The sequence below is a fragment of the Salvelinus namaycush genome, chromosome 26 (genome assembly GCF_016432855.1).
Source record: "Salvelinus namaycush isolate Seneca chromosome 26, SaNama_1.0, whole genome shotgun sequence".
NCBI lineage: Eukaryota > Metazoa > Chordata > Actinopteri > Salmoniformes > Salmonidae > Salvelinus > Salvelinus namaycush.
In genome coordinates, this window is record NC_052332.1 from 36967270 (window position 1) to 36988455 (window position 21186).

The 21186-nt window shown below is 45.3% G+C and overlaps 1 protein-coding gene across 1 annotated transcript in view; it reads left to right on the forward strand.

Annotated features, from left to right (window-relative positions):
- LOC120021131 (serine/threonine-protein kinase TAO1-like) overlaps positions 1 to 21186 on the forward strand; it is a 59934-nt gene that overhangs the window by 30594 nt on the left and 8154 nt on the right. The window contains exons 11-14 of the mRNA XM_038964770.1: positions 3131 to 3265; positions 5598 to 5834; positions 10861 to 10989; positions 13849 to 13932. Of these exons, the coding sequence (XP_038820698.1) occupies positions 3131 to 3265; positions 5598 to 5834; positions 10861 to 10989; positions 13849 to 13932 (585 nt within the window). The remainder of the gene's footprint in view (positions 1 to 3130; positions 3266 to 5597; positions 5835 to 10860; positions 10990 to 13848; positions 13933 to 21186) is intronic.

Genomic DNA, 21186 nt, shown 5'->3' on the forward strand with positions numbered 1-21186 from the left:
TTTAGGAGGCACCGATACTAGCACCCATGCCAATATATCCTCCAAACACCGGCTTCGAAGGCATTATCACTTTTATACAACGTGTTACCAACATATTCAAATGATTGACATACTTTCATTTAAAAACTTTATTTTGATACATTTATTCATACTATTTCCTCCTTCCGCTAGATATCCAATACCAGTCAAAAGTTTGGACACACCTATTCATTCAATGGTTCTTATTTATTTGTACTATTTTCTACATTGTAGAATAGTAGTGAAGACATCAAAACTATGAAATAACACATATGGAATCATGTAGTAACCAAAAAAGTGTTAAACAAATCAAAATATATTTTATATTTTGAGGTTCTTCAAAGTAGCCACCCTTTGCCTTGATGACAGCTTTACACGCTCTTGGCATTCTCTCAACCAGCTTCATGAGGTTGTCATCTGGAATGCATTTCAATTAACAGGTGTGCCTTGTTAAAAGTTAATTTGTGGAATTTCTTTCCTTCTTAATATGTTTGAGCCAATCAGTTGTGTTGTGACAAGGTAGGGGTGGTATACAGAAGTCCATATTATGGCAAGAACAGCTCAAATAAGCAAAGAGAAACGCCAGTCCATCATTACTTTAAGACATGAAGGTCAGTCAATCTTGAAAATGTCAAGAACTTTTAAAGTTTCTTCAATTGCAGTCACAAAAACCATCAAGCGCTGTGATGAAACTGGCTCTCATGAGGACCGCCACAGGAAAGGAAGACCCAGAGTTACCTCTGCTTCAGAGGATACGTTCATTAGAGTTACGAGCCTCAGAAATTGCAGCCCAAATAAATGTTTCAGACACATCTCAACATAAACTGTTCAGAGGAGACTGCGTGAATCAGGCCTTCATGGTCGAATTGCTGCAAAGAAACCACTACTAAAGGACACCAATAAGAAGAGGAGACTGGTTTGGGCCAAGAAACAGAAGCAATGGACATTAGACCGGTGGAAATCTGTCTTTTGGTCTGATGAGTCCAAATGTGAGATTTTTGGTTCCAACCGCCGTGTCTTTGTGAGACGCAGATTAGGTGAACGGATGATCTCTGCATGTGTGGTTCCCACCGTGAAGCATGGAGGAGGAGGTGTGATGGTGTGGGGGTGCTTTGCTGATGATACTGTCTGTGATTTATTTAGAATTCAAGGCACACTTAACCAGCATGGCTACCGCAGCATTCTATAGCGATACGCCATCCCATCTGGTTTGCGCTTAGTGGGACTATCATTTGTTTTTCAACAGGACAATGACCCAAAACACACCTCCAGGCTGTATAAGGGCTATTTGACCAAGAAGGAGGGTGATAGAGTGCTGCATCAGATGACTTGGCCTCCACAATCACCCAACCTCAACCCAATTGAGATGGTTTGGGATGAGTTGGACCGCAGAGTGACGGAAAAGCAGCCAAAAAGTGCTCAGCATATGTGGGAACTCCTTCAGGACTGTTGGAAAAGTGTTCAGGGTGAAGCTGTTTGAGAGAATGCCAAGAGTGTGCAAAGCTGTCATCAAGGCAAAGGATGGCTACTTGAAGATTCTAAAATATATTTTGATTTGTTTAACACATGTTTTTGGTTACTACATGATTCCATATGTGTTATTTCATAGTTTTGATGTCTTCACTATTATTCTACAATGTAGAATATAGTAAAAATAAAGAAAAATCCTTGAATGAGTGGGTGTGTCTAAACTTCTGACTGGTACTGTAGTCCCGACACAAATCTAGGTTTGCTACCCAAGCTGGCTGGTCGTTCGTTCTATCGGTTCGGCTGCCAGAGACGCGATCCAGTCGTTCAGTCTTTTTGTTCTGTGTTTATGAACGTGACCCAGTCGTTCGTTCGTAACGTTCTTATCCCTTGCTAGCTAGCCAACTACGGCTAACTTAGTCACAGTCAAACAGTGCAGCCAGAATAGCAGCAGTGCAGCCAGAATAACAGCAGCAGTGCAGCCAGAATAACAGCAGCAGTGCAGCCAGAATAACAGCAGCAGTGCAGTCAGAAAAACAGCAGCAGTGCAGTCAGAATAACAGCAGCAGTGCAGTCAGAATAACAGCAGCAGTGCAGTCAGAATAACAGCAGCAGTGCAGTCAGAATAACAGCAGCAGTGCAGTCAGAATAACAGCAGCAGTGCAGCCAGAATAACAGCAGCAGTGCAGCCAGAATAACAGCAGCAGTGCAGCCAGAATAACAGCAGTCAGAATAACAGCAGCAGTGCAGCCAGAATAACAGCAGTCAGAATAACAGCAGCAGTGCAGTCAGAATAAGTAGCTGCATTTGCATTGTTTCAGCTGTTGTCTCGTGACATTTATTTGGAGACATCCATAACAATGTGCTAACGATGCGCGATTTCACCTGGCACAGAAAATGTGCTCTCTCGTCAGGACACTGTTGTTCAGAGGAGCTAGCCAACAACACCGCTAACACAATCACTAAAAACTGAAGCTGGGAAGACTGCTAACTATCTGCATTTCGTTTAGTTTTACCTGTTTTCTATTGACATTTCTTTGTATATGTCCATAAAAATTATGCTGATTTTCATGATTTCGAACTAGCTGAGAAAAGCTGCCTGTCTATCTCATCCCGACTCCCAACACATTCATTACTATGGGACAGCTGGGGATGGAATTTCAACAGTGAAGCCATGTTGCAAATGTCAGAGAGACAGACAGCAAGGTTTATACAAATCTCCACTGTTGAAAACTAAAATGTTAGTCTAAAAGAAATCTGAGATGATGGCCAGATGCTTTTTATAGTGGAGATGACGTTTATAAATTGCCTGGCTGGGCTGATGAGACAGTGGATTAAGCAGTCCGATGGAACGGAGTAAATAGGCATTTTAATGTCATAGATTTAGCAGGTGGTAACTTGTGGAATAGACACCAGCTGGAATGCGGTTTTAACCAATCAGCGTCCAGGATTAGACCCACCCGTTGTATAAACTGCTATACATACCATACACACACACACACCACTTTACACACCTTGATACACACACCGCTTTACACGCTGCTATATTATATTATATATTATATATATATATACACACACACTCTGCATGTACACATGATGATGATGAAAATGATGTTGATAATGATGACAATGCCTTGGCCAGGAGGAAGAGGAGGGTTACCATGGTGACCCAGAGGTGCAGGGCCATCCCACAGAGCCCCCGGCCACTCAACCCCCAAGGAAACACTACAGAGAACGCAACAGAGAACACTTCGCTACCATACGCACTGCTTCACTGGTGAGAACACACACCTACACGCACTGCTTCACTGGTGAGAACACACACCTACACACTGCCTCACTGGTGAGAACACACACCTACACGCACTGCCTCACTGGTGAGAACACACACCTACACACACTGCCTCACTGGTGAGAACACAGACCTACACGCACTGCCTCACTGGTGAGAACACACACCTACACGCACTGCCTCACTGGTGAGAACACACACCTACACATACTGCCTCACTGGTGAGAACACACACCTACACATACTGCCTCACTGGTGAGAACACACACCTACACATACTGCCTCACTGGTGAGAACACACACCTACACACTGCCTCACTGGTGAGAACACAGACCTACACGCACTGCCTCACTGGTGAGAACACACACCTACACATACTGCCTCACTGGTGAGAACACACACCTACACATACTGCCTCACTGGTGAGAACACACACCAACACACTGCCTCACTGGTGAGAACACACACCAACACACTGCCTCACTGGTGAGAACACACACCTACACATACTGCCTCACTGGTGAGAACACACACCTACACGCACTGCCTCACTGGTGAGAACACAGACCTACACGCACTGCCTCACTGGTGAGAACACACACCTACACGCACTGCCTCACTGGTGAGAACACACACCTACACGCACTGCCTCACTGGTGAGAACACACACCTACACATACTGCCTCACTGGTGAGAACACACACCTACACATACTGCCTCACTGGTGAGAACACACACCTACACATACTGCCTCACTGGTGAGAACACACACCTACACACTGCCTCACTGGTGAGAACACACACCTACACACTGCCTCACTGGTGAGAACACACACCTACGCACTGCCTCACTGGTGAGAACACACACCTACACGCACTGCCTCACTGGTGAGAATACGCACTGCCTCACTGGTGAGAACACACACCAACACACTGCCTCACTGGTGAGAACACACACCTACACATACTGCCTCACTGGTGAGAACACACACCTACACACACTGCCTCACTGGTGAGAACACACACCTACACACACTGCCTCACTGGTGAGAACACACACCTACACATACTGCCTCACTGGTGAGAACACACACCTACACATACTGCCTCACTGGTGAGAACACACACCTACACATACTGCCTCACTGGTGAGAACACACACCAACACACTGCCTCACTGGTGAGAACACACACTGCCTCACTGGTGAGAACACACACCTACACACACTGCCTCACTGGTGAGAACACACACCTACACACACTGCCTCACTGGTGAGAACACACACCTACACACTGCCTCACTGGTGAGAACACACACCTACACACTGCCTCACTGGTGAGAACACACACCAACACACTGCCTCACTGGTGAGAACACACACCTACACACACTGCCTCACTGGTGAGAACACACACCTACACACACTGCCTCACTGGTGAGAACACACACCTACACACACTGCCTCACTGGTGAGAACACACACCAACACACTGCCTCACTGGTGAGAACACACACCAACACACTGCCTCACTGGTGAGAACACACACCTACACACACTGCCTCACTGGTGAGAACACACACCTACACACACTGCCTCACTGGTGAGAACACACACCTACACACACTGCCTCACTGGTGAGAACACAGACCTACACATACTGCCTCACTGGTGAGAACACAGACCTACACATACTGCCTCACTGGTGAGAACACAGACCTACACATACTGCCTCACTGGTGAGAACACAGACCTACACGTACTGCCTCACTGGTGAGAACACACACCTACACATACTGCCTCACTGGTGAGAACACACACCTACACATACTGCCTCACTGGTGAGAACACACACCAACACGCACTGCCTCACTGGTGAGAACACACACCTACACATACTGCCTCACTGGTGAGAACACACACCTACACATACTGCCTCACTGGTGAGAACACACACCTACACACACTGCCTCACTGGTGAGAACACACACCTACACGCACTGCCTCACTGGTGAGAACACACACCTACACGCACTGCCTCACTGGTGAGAACACACACCTACACATACTGCCTCACTGGTGAGAACACACACCTACACATACTGCCTCACTGGTGAGAACACACACTGCTTCACTGGGGAGACATCTCTCTTTTATTCTGTTATTTTAATATCTCTTTTTTGAAACTCTTTCTCTAAATTCCAAAAACCACTCAAGTCCTTCGACAGGTGACACTATAGCAGAGACTATTATCACAACAGTAAGTTAACAGAACTCTCTCTCTCTCTACCTTTCTCTCTCTTTCTCTCCCCCCCAGGTGACTCGTGAGATGCAGGAGCACGAGCAGGACAGTGAGCTGAGGGAGCAGATGTCTGGTTATAAGAGGATGAGGCGGCAGCACCAGAAACATCTGATGGGTCTGGAGAACAAGCTGAAGGCTGAGATGGATGAGCATCGGCTCCGTCTGGACAAAGAGCTGGAGAGCCAGAGGAACAGCTTCGCCCAGGAGATAGAGAAACTGGTCAAGAGACACCAGGCTGCTATGGAGAAAGATGTACGGAGATAAGAGACACACACACACACACACACACACAGATAAATATATATATATACAAACACACACACACACAGAGACACACAGAGGCGCAGAGAGACGCACACGAATGATGTATATAATGGCTTGATGGCTGACTGTTTTGAAGCCACTGCCAGGCATTTTTGTGCTCCCCGTCATTGTAAAACAGATTTTAGAAGCTATAGAAGTGCTTTTATCAATGTCTACTTTCGTTTTTTGCCCAGTATACTTTATTACAGTGACCTTAATGCATACGTTTACGCAATCCAGGGTTTATACTGTATACTTCATTAATACATACACACACACACGGAGACAGAGAGATAGATACACACACACACACGGAGACAGACCTACACACAGAGAGATAGATACACACACACAGAGACAGAGAGATAGATACACACACACACCACCATTCAAAAGTTTGTGGTCAATTAGAAATTTCCTTATTTTTGAAAGAAAAGCTAACTTTTTTTTGTCCATTATAATAACATAAAATTGATCAGAAATACAGTGTAGACATAGTTAATTTTGTAAATGACTATTGTAGCTGGAAATGGCAGATTTTTATTGGAATATCTACATGGGTGTAAAGAGGCCCGTTTATCAGCAACCATCACTCCTGTGTTCCAATGGCACGTTGTGTTAGTTAATCCAAGTTTATAATCTTAAAAGGCTAATTGATCATTAGAAAAACCTTTTGCAATTACATAAGCACAGCTGAAAACTGTTGTGCTGATTTAAAGAAGCAATAAAACTGGCCTTCTTTAGACTTGGTGAGTATCTGGAGCATCAGCATTTGTGGGTTTGATTACAGGCTCAAAATGGCCAGAAACAAATAACTTTCTTCTGAAACTCGGCAGTCTATTCTTGTTCGGAGAAAGGAAGGCTATTCCATGCGATAAATTGCCAAGACACTGAAGATCTCATACAACGCTGTGTACTACTCCCTTCACAGAACAGCGCAAACTGGCTCTAACCAGAATAAAAAGAGTGGGAGGCCCTGGTGCACAACTGAGCAAGAGGACAAGTACATCAGTGTCTAGTTTGAGAAACAGACGCCTCACAAGTCCTCAACTGGCAGCTTCATTAAATAGTACCCGCAAACACCAGTCTCAACATCAACAGTGAAGAGGCAACTTGGGGATGCTGGCCTTCTAGGCAGAAAAAGCCATATCTCAGACTGGCCAATAAAAAGAAAAGATTGAGATGGGCAAAGGAACACAGACATTGGACAGAGGAACTTCGCCTAGAAGGCCAGCCTCCCGGAGTCGCCTCTTCACTGTTAATGTTGAGACTGGAATAATGTGTCCCTGACCAAAGGGGGTGTCAAAATCAAAAGTAACAGTCAGTATCTGGTGTGGCCACCAGCTGCATTAAGTACTGCAGTGCTTCTCCTCCTCATGGACTGCACCAGATTTACCAGTTCTTGCTGTGAGATGTTACCCCACTCTTCCACCAAGGCACCTGCAAGTTCCCGGACATTTCTGGGGGGAATGGCCCTCACCCGCCGATCCAACAGGTCCCAGACCTGCTCAATGGGGTTGAGATCCGGCCTCTTCATTGGCCATGGCAGAACACTGACATTCCTGTCTTGTGGGAAATCACGCACAGAACAAGCTGGTGTCATTGTCATGTCAGGATGAGCCTGCAGGAAGGGTACCACATGAGGGAGGATGATGTCTTCCCTGTAACGCACAGCATTGAGATTGCCTGCAATGACAACAAGCTCAGTCCGATGATGCTGTGACACACCGCCCCAGACCATGATGGACTCTCCACCTCCAAATCGATCCCTCTCATGAATACAGGCCTCGGTGTAATGCTCATTCCTTCAACGCGAAAACGCGAACCCGACCATCCCCCCCTGGTGAAACAAAACCACTACTTGTCAGTGAAGAGCACTTTTTGCCAGTCCTGTCTGGTCCAGCGACGGTGGGTTTGTGCCCATAGGCGACGTTGTTGCTGGTGATGTCTGGTGAGGACCTACCCTACAACAGGCCTACAAGCCCTCAGTCCAGCCTCTCTCAGCCTATTGCGGACAGTCTGAGCCCTGATGGAGGGATTTTGCATTTCTGGTGTAACTCGGGCAGTTGTTGTTGCCATCCTGTACCTGTCCCGCAGGTGTGATGTTCGGATGTACTGATCCTGTGCAGGTGTTACCTGTGGTCTGCCACTGCGAGGACGATCAGCTGTCCGCCCTGTCTCCCTGTAGCGCTGTCTTAGGCGTCTCACAGTACGGACATACAATTTATGCAATTTATTGCCCTGGCCACATCTGCAGTCCCCATGCTTCCTTGCAGCATGCCTACGGCACGTTCACGCAGATGAGCAGGGACCCTGGGCGTCTTTCTTTTGGTGTTTTTCAGAGTCAGTAGAAAGGCCTCTTTAGTGTCCTAAGTTTGCATAACTGTGGCCTTAATTGCGAAGCGTCTGTAAGCTGTTAGTGTCTTAACGACCGTTCCACAGGTGCATGTTCATTAATTGTTTATGGTTCATTGAACAAGCATGGGAAACAGTGTTTAACCCTTTACAATGAAGATCTGTGAAGTTATTTGGATTTTTACAAATTATCTTTGAAAGACAGGGTCCTGAAAAAGGGATTTCTTTTTTTGCTGAGTTTATTTTCTACATTATAGATTAATAGTGAAGACATCAACTATGAAATAACACATATGGAATCATTTAGTAACCAAAAAAAGTGTTAAACAAAACCAAATATATTTTATATTTGAGAATCTTCAAATAGCCACCTTTTGCCTTTAAAAAAAATATATACAGTGGGGCAAAAAAGTATTTAGTCAGCCACCAATTGTGCAAGTTCTCCCACTTAAAAAGATGTAAGATGTAATTTTCATCATAGGTACACTTCAACTATGACAGACAAAATTAGGGGGAAAAATCCAGAAAATCACATTGTAGGATTTTTAATGAATTTATTTGCAAATTATGGTGGAAAATAAGTATTTGGTCAATAACAAAAGTTTATCTCAATACTTTGTAATATACCCTTTGTTGGCAATGACAGAGGTCAACCTTGTGAAGACTTACAGAAAACGTTTTTCACACACTGTTGCTGGTATTTTGGCCCATTCCTCCATGCAGATCTCCTCTAGAGCAGTGATGTTTTGGGGCTGTTGCTGGGCAACACGGACTTTCAACTCCCTCCAAAGATTTTCTATGGGGTTGAGATCTGGAGACTGGCTAGGCCACTCCAGGACCTTGAAATGCTTCTTACGAAGCCACTCCTTCGTTGCCCGGGTGGTGTGTTTGGGATCATTGTCATGCTGAAAGACCCAGCCACGTTTCATCTTCAATGCCCTTGCTGATGGAAGGAGGTTTTCACTCAAAATCTCACGATACATGGCCCCATTCATTCTTTCCTTTACACGGATCAGTCGTCCTGGTCCCTTTGCAGAAAAACAGCCCCAAAGCATGATGTTTCCACCCCCATGCTTCACAGTAGGTATGGTGTTCTTTGGATGCAACTCAGCATTCTTTGTCCTGCAAACACGACGAGTTGAGTTTTTACCAAAAAGTTCTATTTTGGTTTCATCTGACCATATGACATTCTCCCAATCTTCTTCTGGATCATCCAAATGCTCTCTAGAAAACTTCAGATGGGCCTGGACATGTACTGGCTTAAGCAGGGGGACACATCTGGCACTGCAGGATTTGAGTCCCTGGCGGCGTAGTGTGTTACTGATGGTAGGCTTTGTTACTTTGGTCCCAGCTCTCTGCAGGTCATTCACTAGGTCCCCCCGTGTGGTTCTGGGATTTTTGCTCACCGTTCTTGTGATCATTTTGACCCCACGGGGTAAAATCTTGCGTGGAGCCCCAGATCGAGGGAGATTATCAGTGGTCTTGTATATCTTCCATTTCCTAATAATTGCTCCCACAGTTGATTTCTTCAAACCAAGCTGCTTACCTATTGCAGATTCAGTCTTCCCAGCCTGGTGCAGGTCTACAATTTTGTTTCTGGTGTCCTTTGACAGCTCTTTGGTCTTGGCCATAGTGGAGTTTGGAGTGTGACTGTTTGAGGTTGTGGACAGGTGTCTTTTATACTGATAACAAGTTCAAACAGGTGCCATTAATACAGGTAACGAGTGGAGGACAGAGGAGCCTCTTAAAGAAGAAGTTACAGGTCTGTGAGAGCCAGAAATCTTGCTTGTTTGTAGGTGACCAAATACTTATTTTCCACCATAATTTGCAAATAAATTCATTAAAAATCCTACAATGTGATTTTCTGGATTTTTTTCTTCTCATTTTGTCTGTCATGGTTGAAGTGTACCTATGATGAAAATTACAGGCCTCTCTCATCTTTTTAAGTGGGAGAACTTGCACAATTGGTGGCTGACCTAAATACTTTTTTGCCCCACTGTATATATTTTTTAATTTCACCTTTCTTTAACCAGGTAGGCCAGTTGAGAACAAGTTCTCATTTACAACTGCAACCTGGCCAAGATAAAGCAAAGCAGTGCGACAAAAACAACAACACAGAGTTACACATAAACAATCGTACAGTCAATAACACAATAGAAAATGATATGTACAGTGTGTGCAAATGTAGAAGAGTAAGGAGGTAAGGCAATAAACAGGCCATAGAGGCGAAATAATTACAATTTAGCATTAACACTGGAGTGATAGATGTGCAGATGATGATGTGCAAATATAGCTACTGGGGTGCAAAAGAGCAAGAAGATAAATAACAATATGGGGATGAGGTAGTTGGGAGTGTCTATATTATAATAGACCTATATACAGTATCTATATTATAATGGACCTATATACAGTACCTATATATTTTTTAAATTAGTGTCCTTTTTCTGGCCTGCAAATTGGTTGATTGAATTTCTAAATCCTGATTTGGCCCATCAGTCTTCTCTGCTATACTCTCCCCACACAGAGGACAATGAGAACTTCATACATTGCAACATGCGGTTTTCTCTCTTTTGTGTGCGTGTGTGTGTGCGTGTGTGTGTGTGTGTGTGCGGGCGCACAGGCAAAGACATTTAACAACGATGAGAAGAAGTTCCAGCAGCACATTCAGGTCCAGCAGAAGAAAGAACTCAGCAGCTTCCTGGAGTCTCAGAAACGAGAGTACAAACTTCGCAAGGAGCAGCTTAAAGAGGTACACACACACACAGTGTATTCGGAAACTATTCAGACCCTTTTTCTGTTTTCCACAAATATCTATCAATCTACACAAAATACCCCATAATGACAAAGCGAAAACAGGTTTTTAGAAATGTTTGCAGAAAATACCTTATTTACGTACAGTTGAAGTCGGAAGTTTACATACACTTAGGTTGGAGTCATTAAAGCAAAGGACCTTGTGAAGATGCTGGAGGAAACAGGCACAAACGTATCTATATCCACAGTAAAACGAGTCCTATATCGACATAACCTGAAAGGCCGCTCAGCAAGGAAGAAGCCACTGCTCCAAAACCGCCATTAAAAAAGCCTGACTACAGTTTGCAACTGCACATTGGGACAAAGATGAGACTTTTTGGAGAAATGGGCTCTGGTCTGACGAAACAAAACAAGAACTGTTTGGCCATAATGACCATCATTATGTTTGGAGGAAAAAGGGGGAGGCTTGCAACCCGAAGAACCCCATCCCAACCATGAAGCACGGGGGTGGCAGCATCATGTTGTGGGGGTGCTTTGCTGCAGGAAGGACTGGTGCACTTCACAAAATAGATGGCATCATGAGGGAGGAAAATTATGTGGATATATTGATGCAACATCTCAAGACATCAGTCAGGAAGTTAAAGCTTGGTCGCAAATGTGTCTTCCAAATGGACAATGACCGCAAGCATACTTCCAAAGTTGTGGCAAAATGGCTTAAGGACAACAAAGTCAAGGTATTGGAGTGGCCATCACAAAGCCCTGACCTCAATCCCATAGAAAATGTGTGGGCAGAACTGAAAAGGCGTGTGCGAGCAAGGCGGCCTGCATCCCTGACTCAGTTAAACCAGCTCTGTCAGGAGGAATGGGCCAAAATTCACCAAACTTATTGTGGGAAGCTTGTGGAAGGCTACCCGGAACATTTAACCCAATTTAAACAATTTTAAAGGCAATACTACCAAATACTAATTGACTGTATGTAAACGTCTGACCCACTGGGAATGTGCTGAAATAAATTATTCTCTCTGCTATTATTCTGACATTTCACATTCTTAAAATAAAGTGGTGATCCTAACTGACCTAAGACAGGGAATTTTTACTAGGATTAAATGTCACGAATTGTGAAAAACAACTGAGTTTAAATGTATTTGGGTAAGGTGTGTATGTAAACTTCTGACTTCAACTGTAAGTATTCAGACCCTTTGCTATGAGAGTTGATGCATCCTGTTTCCATTGATCATCCTTGATGTTTCTACAACTTAAATTCAAGTGATTGGACATGATTTGGAAAGACGCACACCTGTCTATATATGGTTGTTGACAGTGCATGTCAAAGCAAAAACCAAGCCATAAGCTCAAAGGAATTGTCCGTAGAGCTCCGAGGGTTATGTCGAGGCACAGATCTGGGGAAGGGTACCAAAAAATATCTGCAGCATTCAAGGTCCCCAAGAACACAGTGGCCTCCATTATTCTTAAATGGATTAAGTTTGGAACCACCATGACTTTTCCTTTTGCTGGCCGCGCAACCAAACTGAGCTGTCAGAGGAGAAGCTTAAGAGGGTCTGCAAAGAAGAATGTAAGATACTCCCCAAATACAGGAGTGCCAAGCTTGTAGCGTCATACCCAAGAAGACTCCAGGCTGTAATTGCTGTCAAAGGCACTTCAACAAAGTACTGAGTATAGGGTCTGAATAATTATGTAAATGTAATATTTTGCTTTCTCATTTTGCGTGAGATTGTCGATTGATGAAAAAACAAACATTTAATCAATTTTAGAATTAGGCTGTAATGTAACAAAGTATAAAAGTCAAGGGATCTGAATATATATATACACACACACACACACACACACACACACACACACACACACACACACACAGGTAACGCTGCTTCGTGGGTGAACAGGGACAGGCACTACTTGGCGCCCCTCGTTCGAGCCCAGAGAGGGACAGGAACAGGGATGGAAGCAGCAGTGTTACATTGACGCTGTTGACCCGGATCACTCAGTTGGGCTATGCCCGGCTGCTGGGGTTGCTGCGGAGACCAGATCAAATGAGGGTGAGTTTAGCCGATAAGGAACGGGTAGCTGTTAGTGATATGGAACGGGTAGCTGTTTGTGATTTGGAACAGCTAGCTAGGTAGCTGTTACTGCGTGGTAGACTAGTAGACTCCATCTTTGACGTCAACCAATCTAGACCTAGAAGTAGTTCTGAAGGACCATGGCTTCAGTAGCAGTCTGGGTAATGGTCCATTTATATTGGAGGGATGCGGGCCAAATTTAAGCACCAGAGCTTATATGTAAATTACAGCTTGGAGCAGTCTAGTCGTGAGGGACCGTCCTTCCAAAATCTTGTCTTGACTATTGGAAGTCCGAGGAACTCCAGTATTTGGATTTTGCGACCCCTTTTTATCTTCTTCCTGAAGAGAGCTTCACCAGTCTGAGGCTGGGAGCAGTTGGACTGCACATCTGATTACTTTTAAGTAGTTTTTATATATATTTGTTTTATTTAAACCTTAATTTAACTATGCAATATATTTATATATCAACTTAAAAGGATAGTTCACACAAATTACAGAATGACTTTGGTTTCCTTACCCTGTAAGCAGTCTATGAACAAGGTATGTCAGCAATCCAAAACCAAAGCTGTTGTACTCGTCCATGTACAAGTTTACAGGGTAAGGATTTTATTTTGTAATTTAGCTCTGCTTTTTAGGTGATGTGGTGATGGGTTTAGAGGGTCCCTGGTTCAAGCGCACGCACGCACGCACGCACGCACACACACACACACACACACAATGTGGAACAGGACCTGGTACGAGAGGTGTACACACACACACACTCACTTCTCTCTGTCCTTTAGGAGTTGAGTGAGAACCAGTCCACCCCTAAGAAGGGGAAGCAGGAGTGGCTGTCCAAGCAGAAGGAGAACATCCAGCACTTCCAGGTACAGTACAAGTTACATCAACGCAAATTTCTGGTTAGTCAAGGTAATTTGTACATGTAGGTAGGGGTAAAGTGACTATGCATAGATAATAAACAGCGAGTAGCAGCAGTGTAAAAACAAAAGGGGGGGTCAATGCAAACAGTCCGAGTGACCATTTGATTAATTGTTCAGCGGTCTTATGGCTTGGGGGTAGAAGCTGTTAAGGAGCCTTTTGGACCTAGAATTGGCGCTCTGGTACCACTTGCCGTGCGGTCACAAAGAGAATAGTCTATGACTTGTTTGACTGGTGTCTTTGACAATTTTTTGGGCCTTCCTCTGACACCGCCTAGTATGTAGGTCCTGGATTGTAGGAAGCTTGTCCCCAGTGATGTACTGGGCCATACACACTACCCTCAGTAGCGCCTTACGGTCGGATGCTTAGCAGTTGCTGTACCAGTCGGGGATGCAAGCGGTCAGGATGCTCTCGATGGTGCAGCTGTATGACTTCTTGATGCCAAATCTTTTCAGTCTCCTGAGAGGGAAAAGGTGTTGTCGTGCGCTTATCACAACTGTCTTGGTCTGTTTGGACCATGATAGTTCATTGGTGATGTTGTGGCGAAATCCTGCACTTAAGTGCGCTGCCACTTTAAGAGCGCATGAGCAGTAGGAAGGAGGAGATAAAAGAGCTCGTTAAGCTCTATTGGGGAGAGCTCTTGTTGGCGCGACAGTTTGGTTTGTGTGTGCTATGCTGCAGAGGTTTTTTTGTTTGTCTTCACTGTATGTGGTTGTACAGTTTTTTGGATCAATCCTCGGTGTGATCGCTCGACGACGTGGTTGTTCTCATTTGGGACCGCGATGGTTATGGATCAAAGGGATTAGTAGCAACATTGTTGTGAAGCGTTCAACTACAACCCAACATACCATCGGACAGTCAGACCGGATACCTGCACCCTCAAGACCACAGCTAAGCCCTCTCTTGTTCTCTTTCTCTCTTTCTCTTCACGCTATGTTCCAGTGCTTTACACTGCAACCGACTCTATTTCCTAAATACATTGAAGTTTCATTGGAGCTGGACTAGTGTGTATATGAACACCACACATTCATACCCTCTGCACTCCTTCCCAGGAAGAAAATACAAACTATTGCAAATCCTCTGTGTGATGACTGGGTTCATTCATTATTGTATGAAGTTGCTGTTTATTTGCTCTGCCATTATTGTTATATGAGGTATGTTTGGTGGGGTTACCAAGAATTGTGGAAGGACTGATGTGATGTGGGATCTATAGGGTGTGTGTTCTTTTTTCTCTCCGCAGGCTATCTGGTCAACAGGCTACACTCTAGGCAGTCTCTTCTGTTGATGTGTGTGGGTCTGGTAGTGGTACTCTTGCTGTTCTACTATTTTCCTTTCAGCAGGGTTAATACCTGCCTGGCGCCCGAACAAAATCTTCTTTACCTTTCTCTAATTAATACCGCTACAGAAGTGGCACCCGAACAGGGACTTGAAGAGAAACACCCATGACACCATCCACACAAGGTTGAATCATGTCTTTTGTTGGAACCCCATACTGTGTCAATGTGGACACACCTAATGGTAATCGTGTTCAAGATTCTTTCATTGTGGAAGGATTCGATGAACTAATGGAGTTGGATAGCACTGACCCTAATCCCCAGGTTTCTGGCTCGCCTATAACCTCTCCACCATTACCCTCACCTCAACCTCTTCCTGTTACCCTGCCCAGAGAGACTGGGAGAGGTGTCTCTGTGATCACTGGACGACTGGAACATCAATGGACACACACCAATCATAGTTTGACAATGCAGGAGAATGCCATTCGCAAACTCAGTGAATGTGTGGAGGCTCATCAGACAGATGTGCAGCTGAGGTTGGATTACCTTCCCTGTCAAATGGAGGAAAACCAACAACAAATTGTTCAGAGACAAAAATATCTACACGATTCTCTGAAACAGGATATTCAGGGACAACTGCACCAGTTCAAAACACAAATGGAATCTAACCATCAGCAAGTCCTAATCTATCTTGAGGAGGAACAAAAACAGAGAGCAGAGGAGTCAGCCTCTGTTGTGAAGGGAGTGTGTTCTTATCTGAAGGAAGTTATGGAGGACATGAAGAACTCTCTCACAGGGGAACTACGATTGTTGATTGAACAAACTTAAAAGGACACCGTTAATGAGATGGAAAAAGCACAGAAGGCCACAGACCTTCAAATGGAAGAGCTGCAGCAGGAGGAAATGAAAGGCTTTTCCCTTCTGGACAAATCTTTTGTACCTCCCTTAGGTTTTACCTCTGCCACTGGCTTGGTCAGTAACGGAATAGGAACAGGTAGCACTACAAAACCCCATATGAAGATACTGTTAAACAGAACTCCCGCTGAAACTGTCATGCCTCCTCTAGAGCGCTCCCTCCCTATCAAACTACTTTTCCCCACTTTTGGCAGCCCAGAAGATGATGTTGATCCACTGTTTTTCTTGTCTAAATGTAATGATTTTCTTTCTATCCGGCCCCTTACTGACTGGGAGGTTCTTGCCACCCTCCGCAGTGTTCTCCATGGTACAGCAAGAGACTGGTGGGAGATAGCCTGTGAACATGTGAAAACCTGGGAGGAGTTTCAAAAAATATTCCTCTCAGCCTTCCTCTCAGAGGACTATGGGGATGAACTGGCGGAACGTGTTCGTAACAGAGTCCAGGGTGAAGCAGAGCCCATACGGGACTTTGCCTTCTCCTATCGAGTTCTATGTAGGAGATGGAAGGCTGACATTACTGAGCCAGAGATGGTCAAACTCATTCTCAAGAACATGATTCCCCGCCTTGCTAGTCAACTTCGAGAACGTGTGCAGAATGTGGATGATCTGGTGCGTCTGGGGACTCAGTTTGAGAAGGACTGGAAGCACCACCTTCAAACAAAAAACCCTGTTCCCTCATCCCAGTATACCCATAGCTCTCTGGGGGCTAAACCATCTCAGATATTTGTACCCAAGAGCCAAGACAAAAGTCCAGTGATGTGTTGGAGGTGTAAAGTCCAACATCCTCCAGGTTCTTGCCCGCTCTATGTCCAGCGTCAGGATTCCGGAAAAGGTCAGAAAGGACAGAAGACCGACAGTCTAGACAGACGTGGTGGCTTGCATACCATTGGGTCAGCCTTAATGCCCATGAAGCCTTTAGACATCACCCCTAGCTGTCTTATTACTATTCCGCAACAACTATTGGTGCCCCTGACTGTTAGGAACTGGAGAGGGAAGGCCATAATTGACACAGGAGCAACTTACACCCTGATGCAAGACGCCCTGTGGCAGAACATGGCATTACCTCATGAGGAGCTACAAACATGGGAGGAGGGACCATTGTACTTGGCCAATGGAGAACCTACCACCCCTTTGGGCTGGATTAGTATAATAATACAACTGCATGATGAGACTATTAAACTTCCTGTGGCTATTCTTGCAGATTCAAGCCTTGCATTTGCTGTAGTCCTTGGTCTAGACTTCCTGTTCTTCAGTGGACTGACCATCTCGATGTCCGAACCCTCCTATCGGCTGCACTCTGACTATTCCCAGCCTCATCCATTTCAACCTGGTAATGCACTGATTTCAGGCTGGAGCCTGCTACATTATGCAGAGTCCGGACAAGGTCTAGTCAGAGACCGAGAAAATATAAAAAGACAAAGACAAAAACATGTTTCACCAGTGAAGTCGGAGAACCCAACTGTCACCCTGATTACCGCCGTACCCCCCCCTTCTATCCGAGAGCAAAAGCAAACCTGATGCTGATTTCTACATCAAACAAGCAGTGGAACAGGCATGTCTGTCGGATGAGGAAAGGTGGAAGCTCTCCCAGATGTTGGAGATGAACAGTGAGGTCTGCACTCTTACACTCGGCCGTACAACCATCTTCAAACACAAAATCTATACCCGGCATGATGTCCCTATTAAGCAGCGTCCCTACAGGTTGTCCCCCGCCAAACTGGCAATCCTCAATGAACTGCTCAAAAGCATGTTGGAGAATGGAATTGTGGAACCGTCTTTTTCCGGATGGGCTTCTCCGGTTGTCCTGATTCCTAAGAAAGATGGTGGATATCGATTCTGTGTGGACTACAGGAAGCCGAATGCCATAACAGAAAGCGATGCCTACCCTCTACCAAACATAAATGACATATTGGAATCTGGCAGGAGCATCTATCTTTAGTCATCTGGATCTGAACAGTGGCTATTGGCAGGTGGCAATGGATCCCGCTAGTCAGGACAAGACTGCCTTTGTAACCCCTGCTGGTTTGTACTCCTTCAAAGTCATGCCTTTTGGTTTGAAGAATGCTCCAGCAACCTTCCAAAGGTTGATGGAGACTGTCCTGGGAGATCTGAGGGGTAGAAATTGTCTTGTGTATCTGGATGACATCATAATCTACTCTTCCTCTGTCGCGGATCATCTGAAAGACATACAGTCCGTCTTCGACAGACTAAAGGCTGCAGGTTTGACCTTGAACTTGAAGAAGTGTCGTTTCTGTTTGCTAGAACTCAAGTTCCTTGGTCATGTGGTTAATGCTGAAGGTATCCATGCAGATCCAGCCAAAGTTGCAGCCGTGCAGGAATTCCCAATTCCCACATCCCTCAAGGCTGTTCAGCGTTTTTTGGGTATGGCTGGATGGTACCACAGGTTTGTGCCTGACTTTTCAAAGGTCGCCGAACCCCTCAACCACCTTAAGAAGAAGGGTGTGAAATTCCAATGGACCTCTGCATGCCAAAGTGCATTTGAAGCACTCAAAAACAGTCTCATTACTCCTCCAGTGCTGGGACATCCTAACTTGAATGCTCATTTCATTGTGTACACGGATGCAAGTCAAACAGGACTTGGAGCCGTCTTGGCTCAACAAACAGGACTTGGAACAGAAGAAGTTCTTGCCTATGCAAGTCGCACCCTTAATTCAGCCGAGAGGAATTATTCAACGACTGAAAGGGAGTGCCTCGCTGTGGTCTGGGCTTTGGAGAAATGGAGCTACTACTTGGAGGCGAAGATCTTCACCGTTGTCACAGACCACGCTGCTCTGCAGTGGGTTCTGGCATCAGGCAAGACCAACAGCCGTCTTATTCGCTGGTCTATCCGACTGCAGAAGTTTGACTTCATCATTGAGTATCGAAAAGGAAAACTGAACGTTGTACCAGATGCCCTTTCTCGGATTACAGAGACTGCCAATGTTTGTCCTCCCTTGTGCAGCACTTACACTACCGCTAAGTGTCTGGATGATTCCTTTCCTCTGGATGATGAGAGTGTATGGAGGGCACAGCAGAAGGATGCTGCCATCATGGCGATCCACAAGAGTCTGTCTGAAGAAGACTCAAAGAGTCGTTTCAATGATAAGTATAGCATAATTCAGGATAAAGTGTATCGAAAAACTCCAAGAGGAGAGGGAATACACAGCTCCCATTATCGCGTCTTCATTCCCTCTACATTGAGTGACCAGATAATCCAAGCTTATCATGCTAACCCCATGAGTGGCCATCTTGGAGTTTTTAAGACGTATCGAAGACTACAAGAGGTGGTTTACTGGCCAGGCATGTGGGTTGATACTCGGAAGTTTGTACAGCAGTGTGAAGTCTGCCAGAAATACAAACCAGACATTGGCAGACCTGCTGGAAAAATGCAGCAGACCGTGGTAAACCATCCAAATGAAATGTTGGGAATTGACCTCATGGGACCTTTTCCTCCCAGCCGGGGAACCCGGAATGAATTTTTATTGGTGGTAGTGGACTACTACACACACTGGGTGGAGTTGTTTCCACTCCGCAAAGCCACTGCATCAGCCATTGATCTAATTCTGCGACGGGAGGTCTTTACCAGATTCGGAATTCCAGACCAAATCCTCTCGGACCGAGGTCCGCAGTTCATATCAGGAATATACAAAGAGCTTTGTACCTACTGGGGTGTAATTGCCAAGCTGACCACAGCCTACCATCCTCAGACCAACCTGACCGAGAGGGTAAACCGTACCCTGAAGGGGATGATTGCTTCATTCGTGGGGGATCAGCACACAAGGTGGGATCAGCATCTTCCTGAATTTCGCTTTGCACTGAACTCTGCCGTGCAGGAGACTTCTGGGGTCACTCCCGCTGAACTCCACCTGGGAAGACCACTAAAAGGTCCGATGGACAGAGTCTTGCAAAGTTCTAATGTTTCACCTGACTGCCCAGCGTTTGATGCCGTACAACACCACCACACCTTGCTAGCCAGAGTGGAGGCCAGCAAAACCAAAGCCAAACAACGACAGCTGAGAAACGATGATAAACATAGACGAGACGTGTGTTTCCCACCCCAGTCTCGTGTCTGGGTACGTTCCCATCATCTGTCGAAGGCATCTAAGAAGTTCACTGCCAAGCTAGCTTCGAGATGGAAAGGCCCATACCGTGTAGTGCAGCAGTTGGGACCAGTGAACTACTTGGTCTGTTTGGAGGACACTGGGGAAGATGTCAGGACGGTGCATGTTGTTGACCTAAAGCCTTGCTACCCTACGGCAGAAGAGCTGGATCGCAGGCAAAAGCAACACCTGCAGGAACTTTTCGTGGAGGACTCTGATGATGAGGACTTCCCTGGTTTTGGATTGCAGGAACATTAACTTGTCAAAGCCTGCATCCTCTGTTTCTACAGGCTTTGTTTTTTCATGGGGGGAGGAGTGTGGCGAAATCCTGCACTTAAGTGCGCTGCCACTTTAAGAGCGCATGAGCAGTAGGAAGGAGGAGATAAAAGAGCTCGTTAAGCTCTATTGGGGAGAGCTCTTGTTGGCGCGACAGTTTGGTTTGTGTGTGCTATGCTGCAGAGGTTTTTTTGTTTGTCTTCACTGTATGTGGTTGTACAGTTTTTTGGATCAATCCTCGGTGTGATCGCTCGACGACGTGGTTGTTCTCATTTGGGACCGCGATGGTTATGGATCAAAGGGATTAGTAGCAACATTGTTGTGAAGCGTTCAACTACAACCCAACATACCATCGGACAGTCAGACCGGATACCTGCACCCTCAAGACCACAGCTAAGCCCTCTCTTGTTCTCTTTCTCTCTTTCTCTTCACGCTATGTTCCAGTGCTTTACACTGCAACCGACTCTATTTCCTAAATACATTGAAGTTTCATTGGAGCTGGACTAGTGTGTATATGAACACCACACATTCATACCCTCTGCACTCCTTCCCAGGAAGAAAATACAAACTATTGCAAATCCTCTGTGTGATGACTGGGTTCATTCATTATTGTATGAAGTTGCTGTTTATTTGCTCT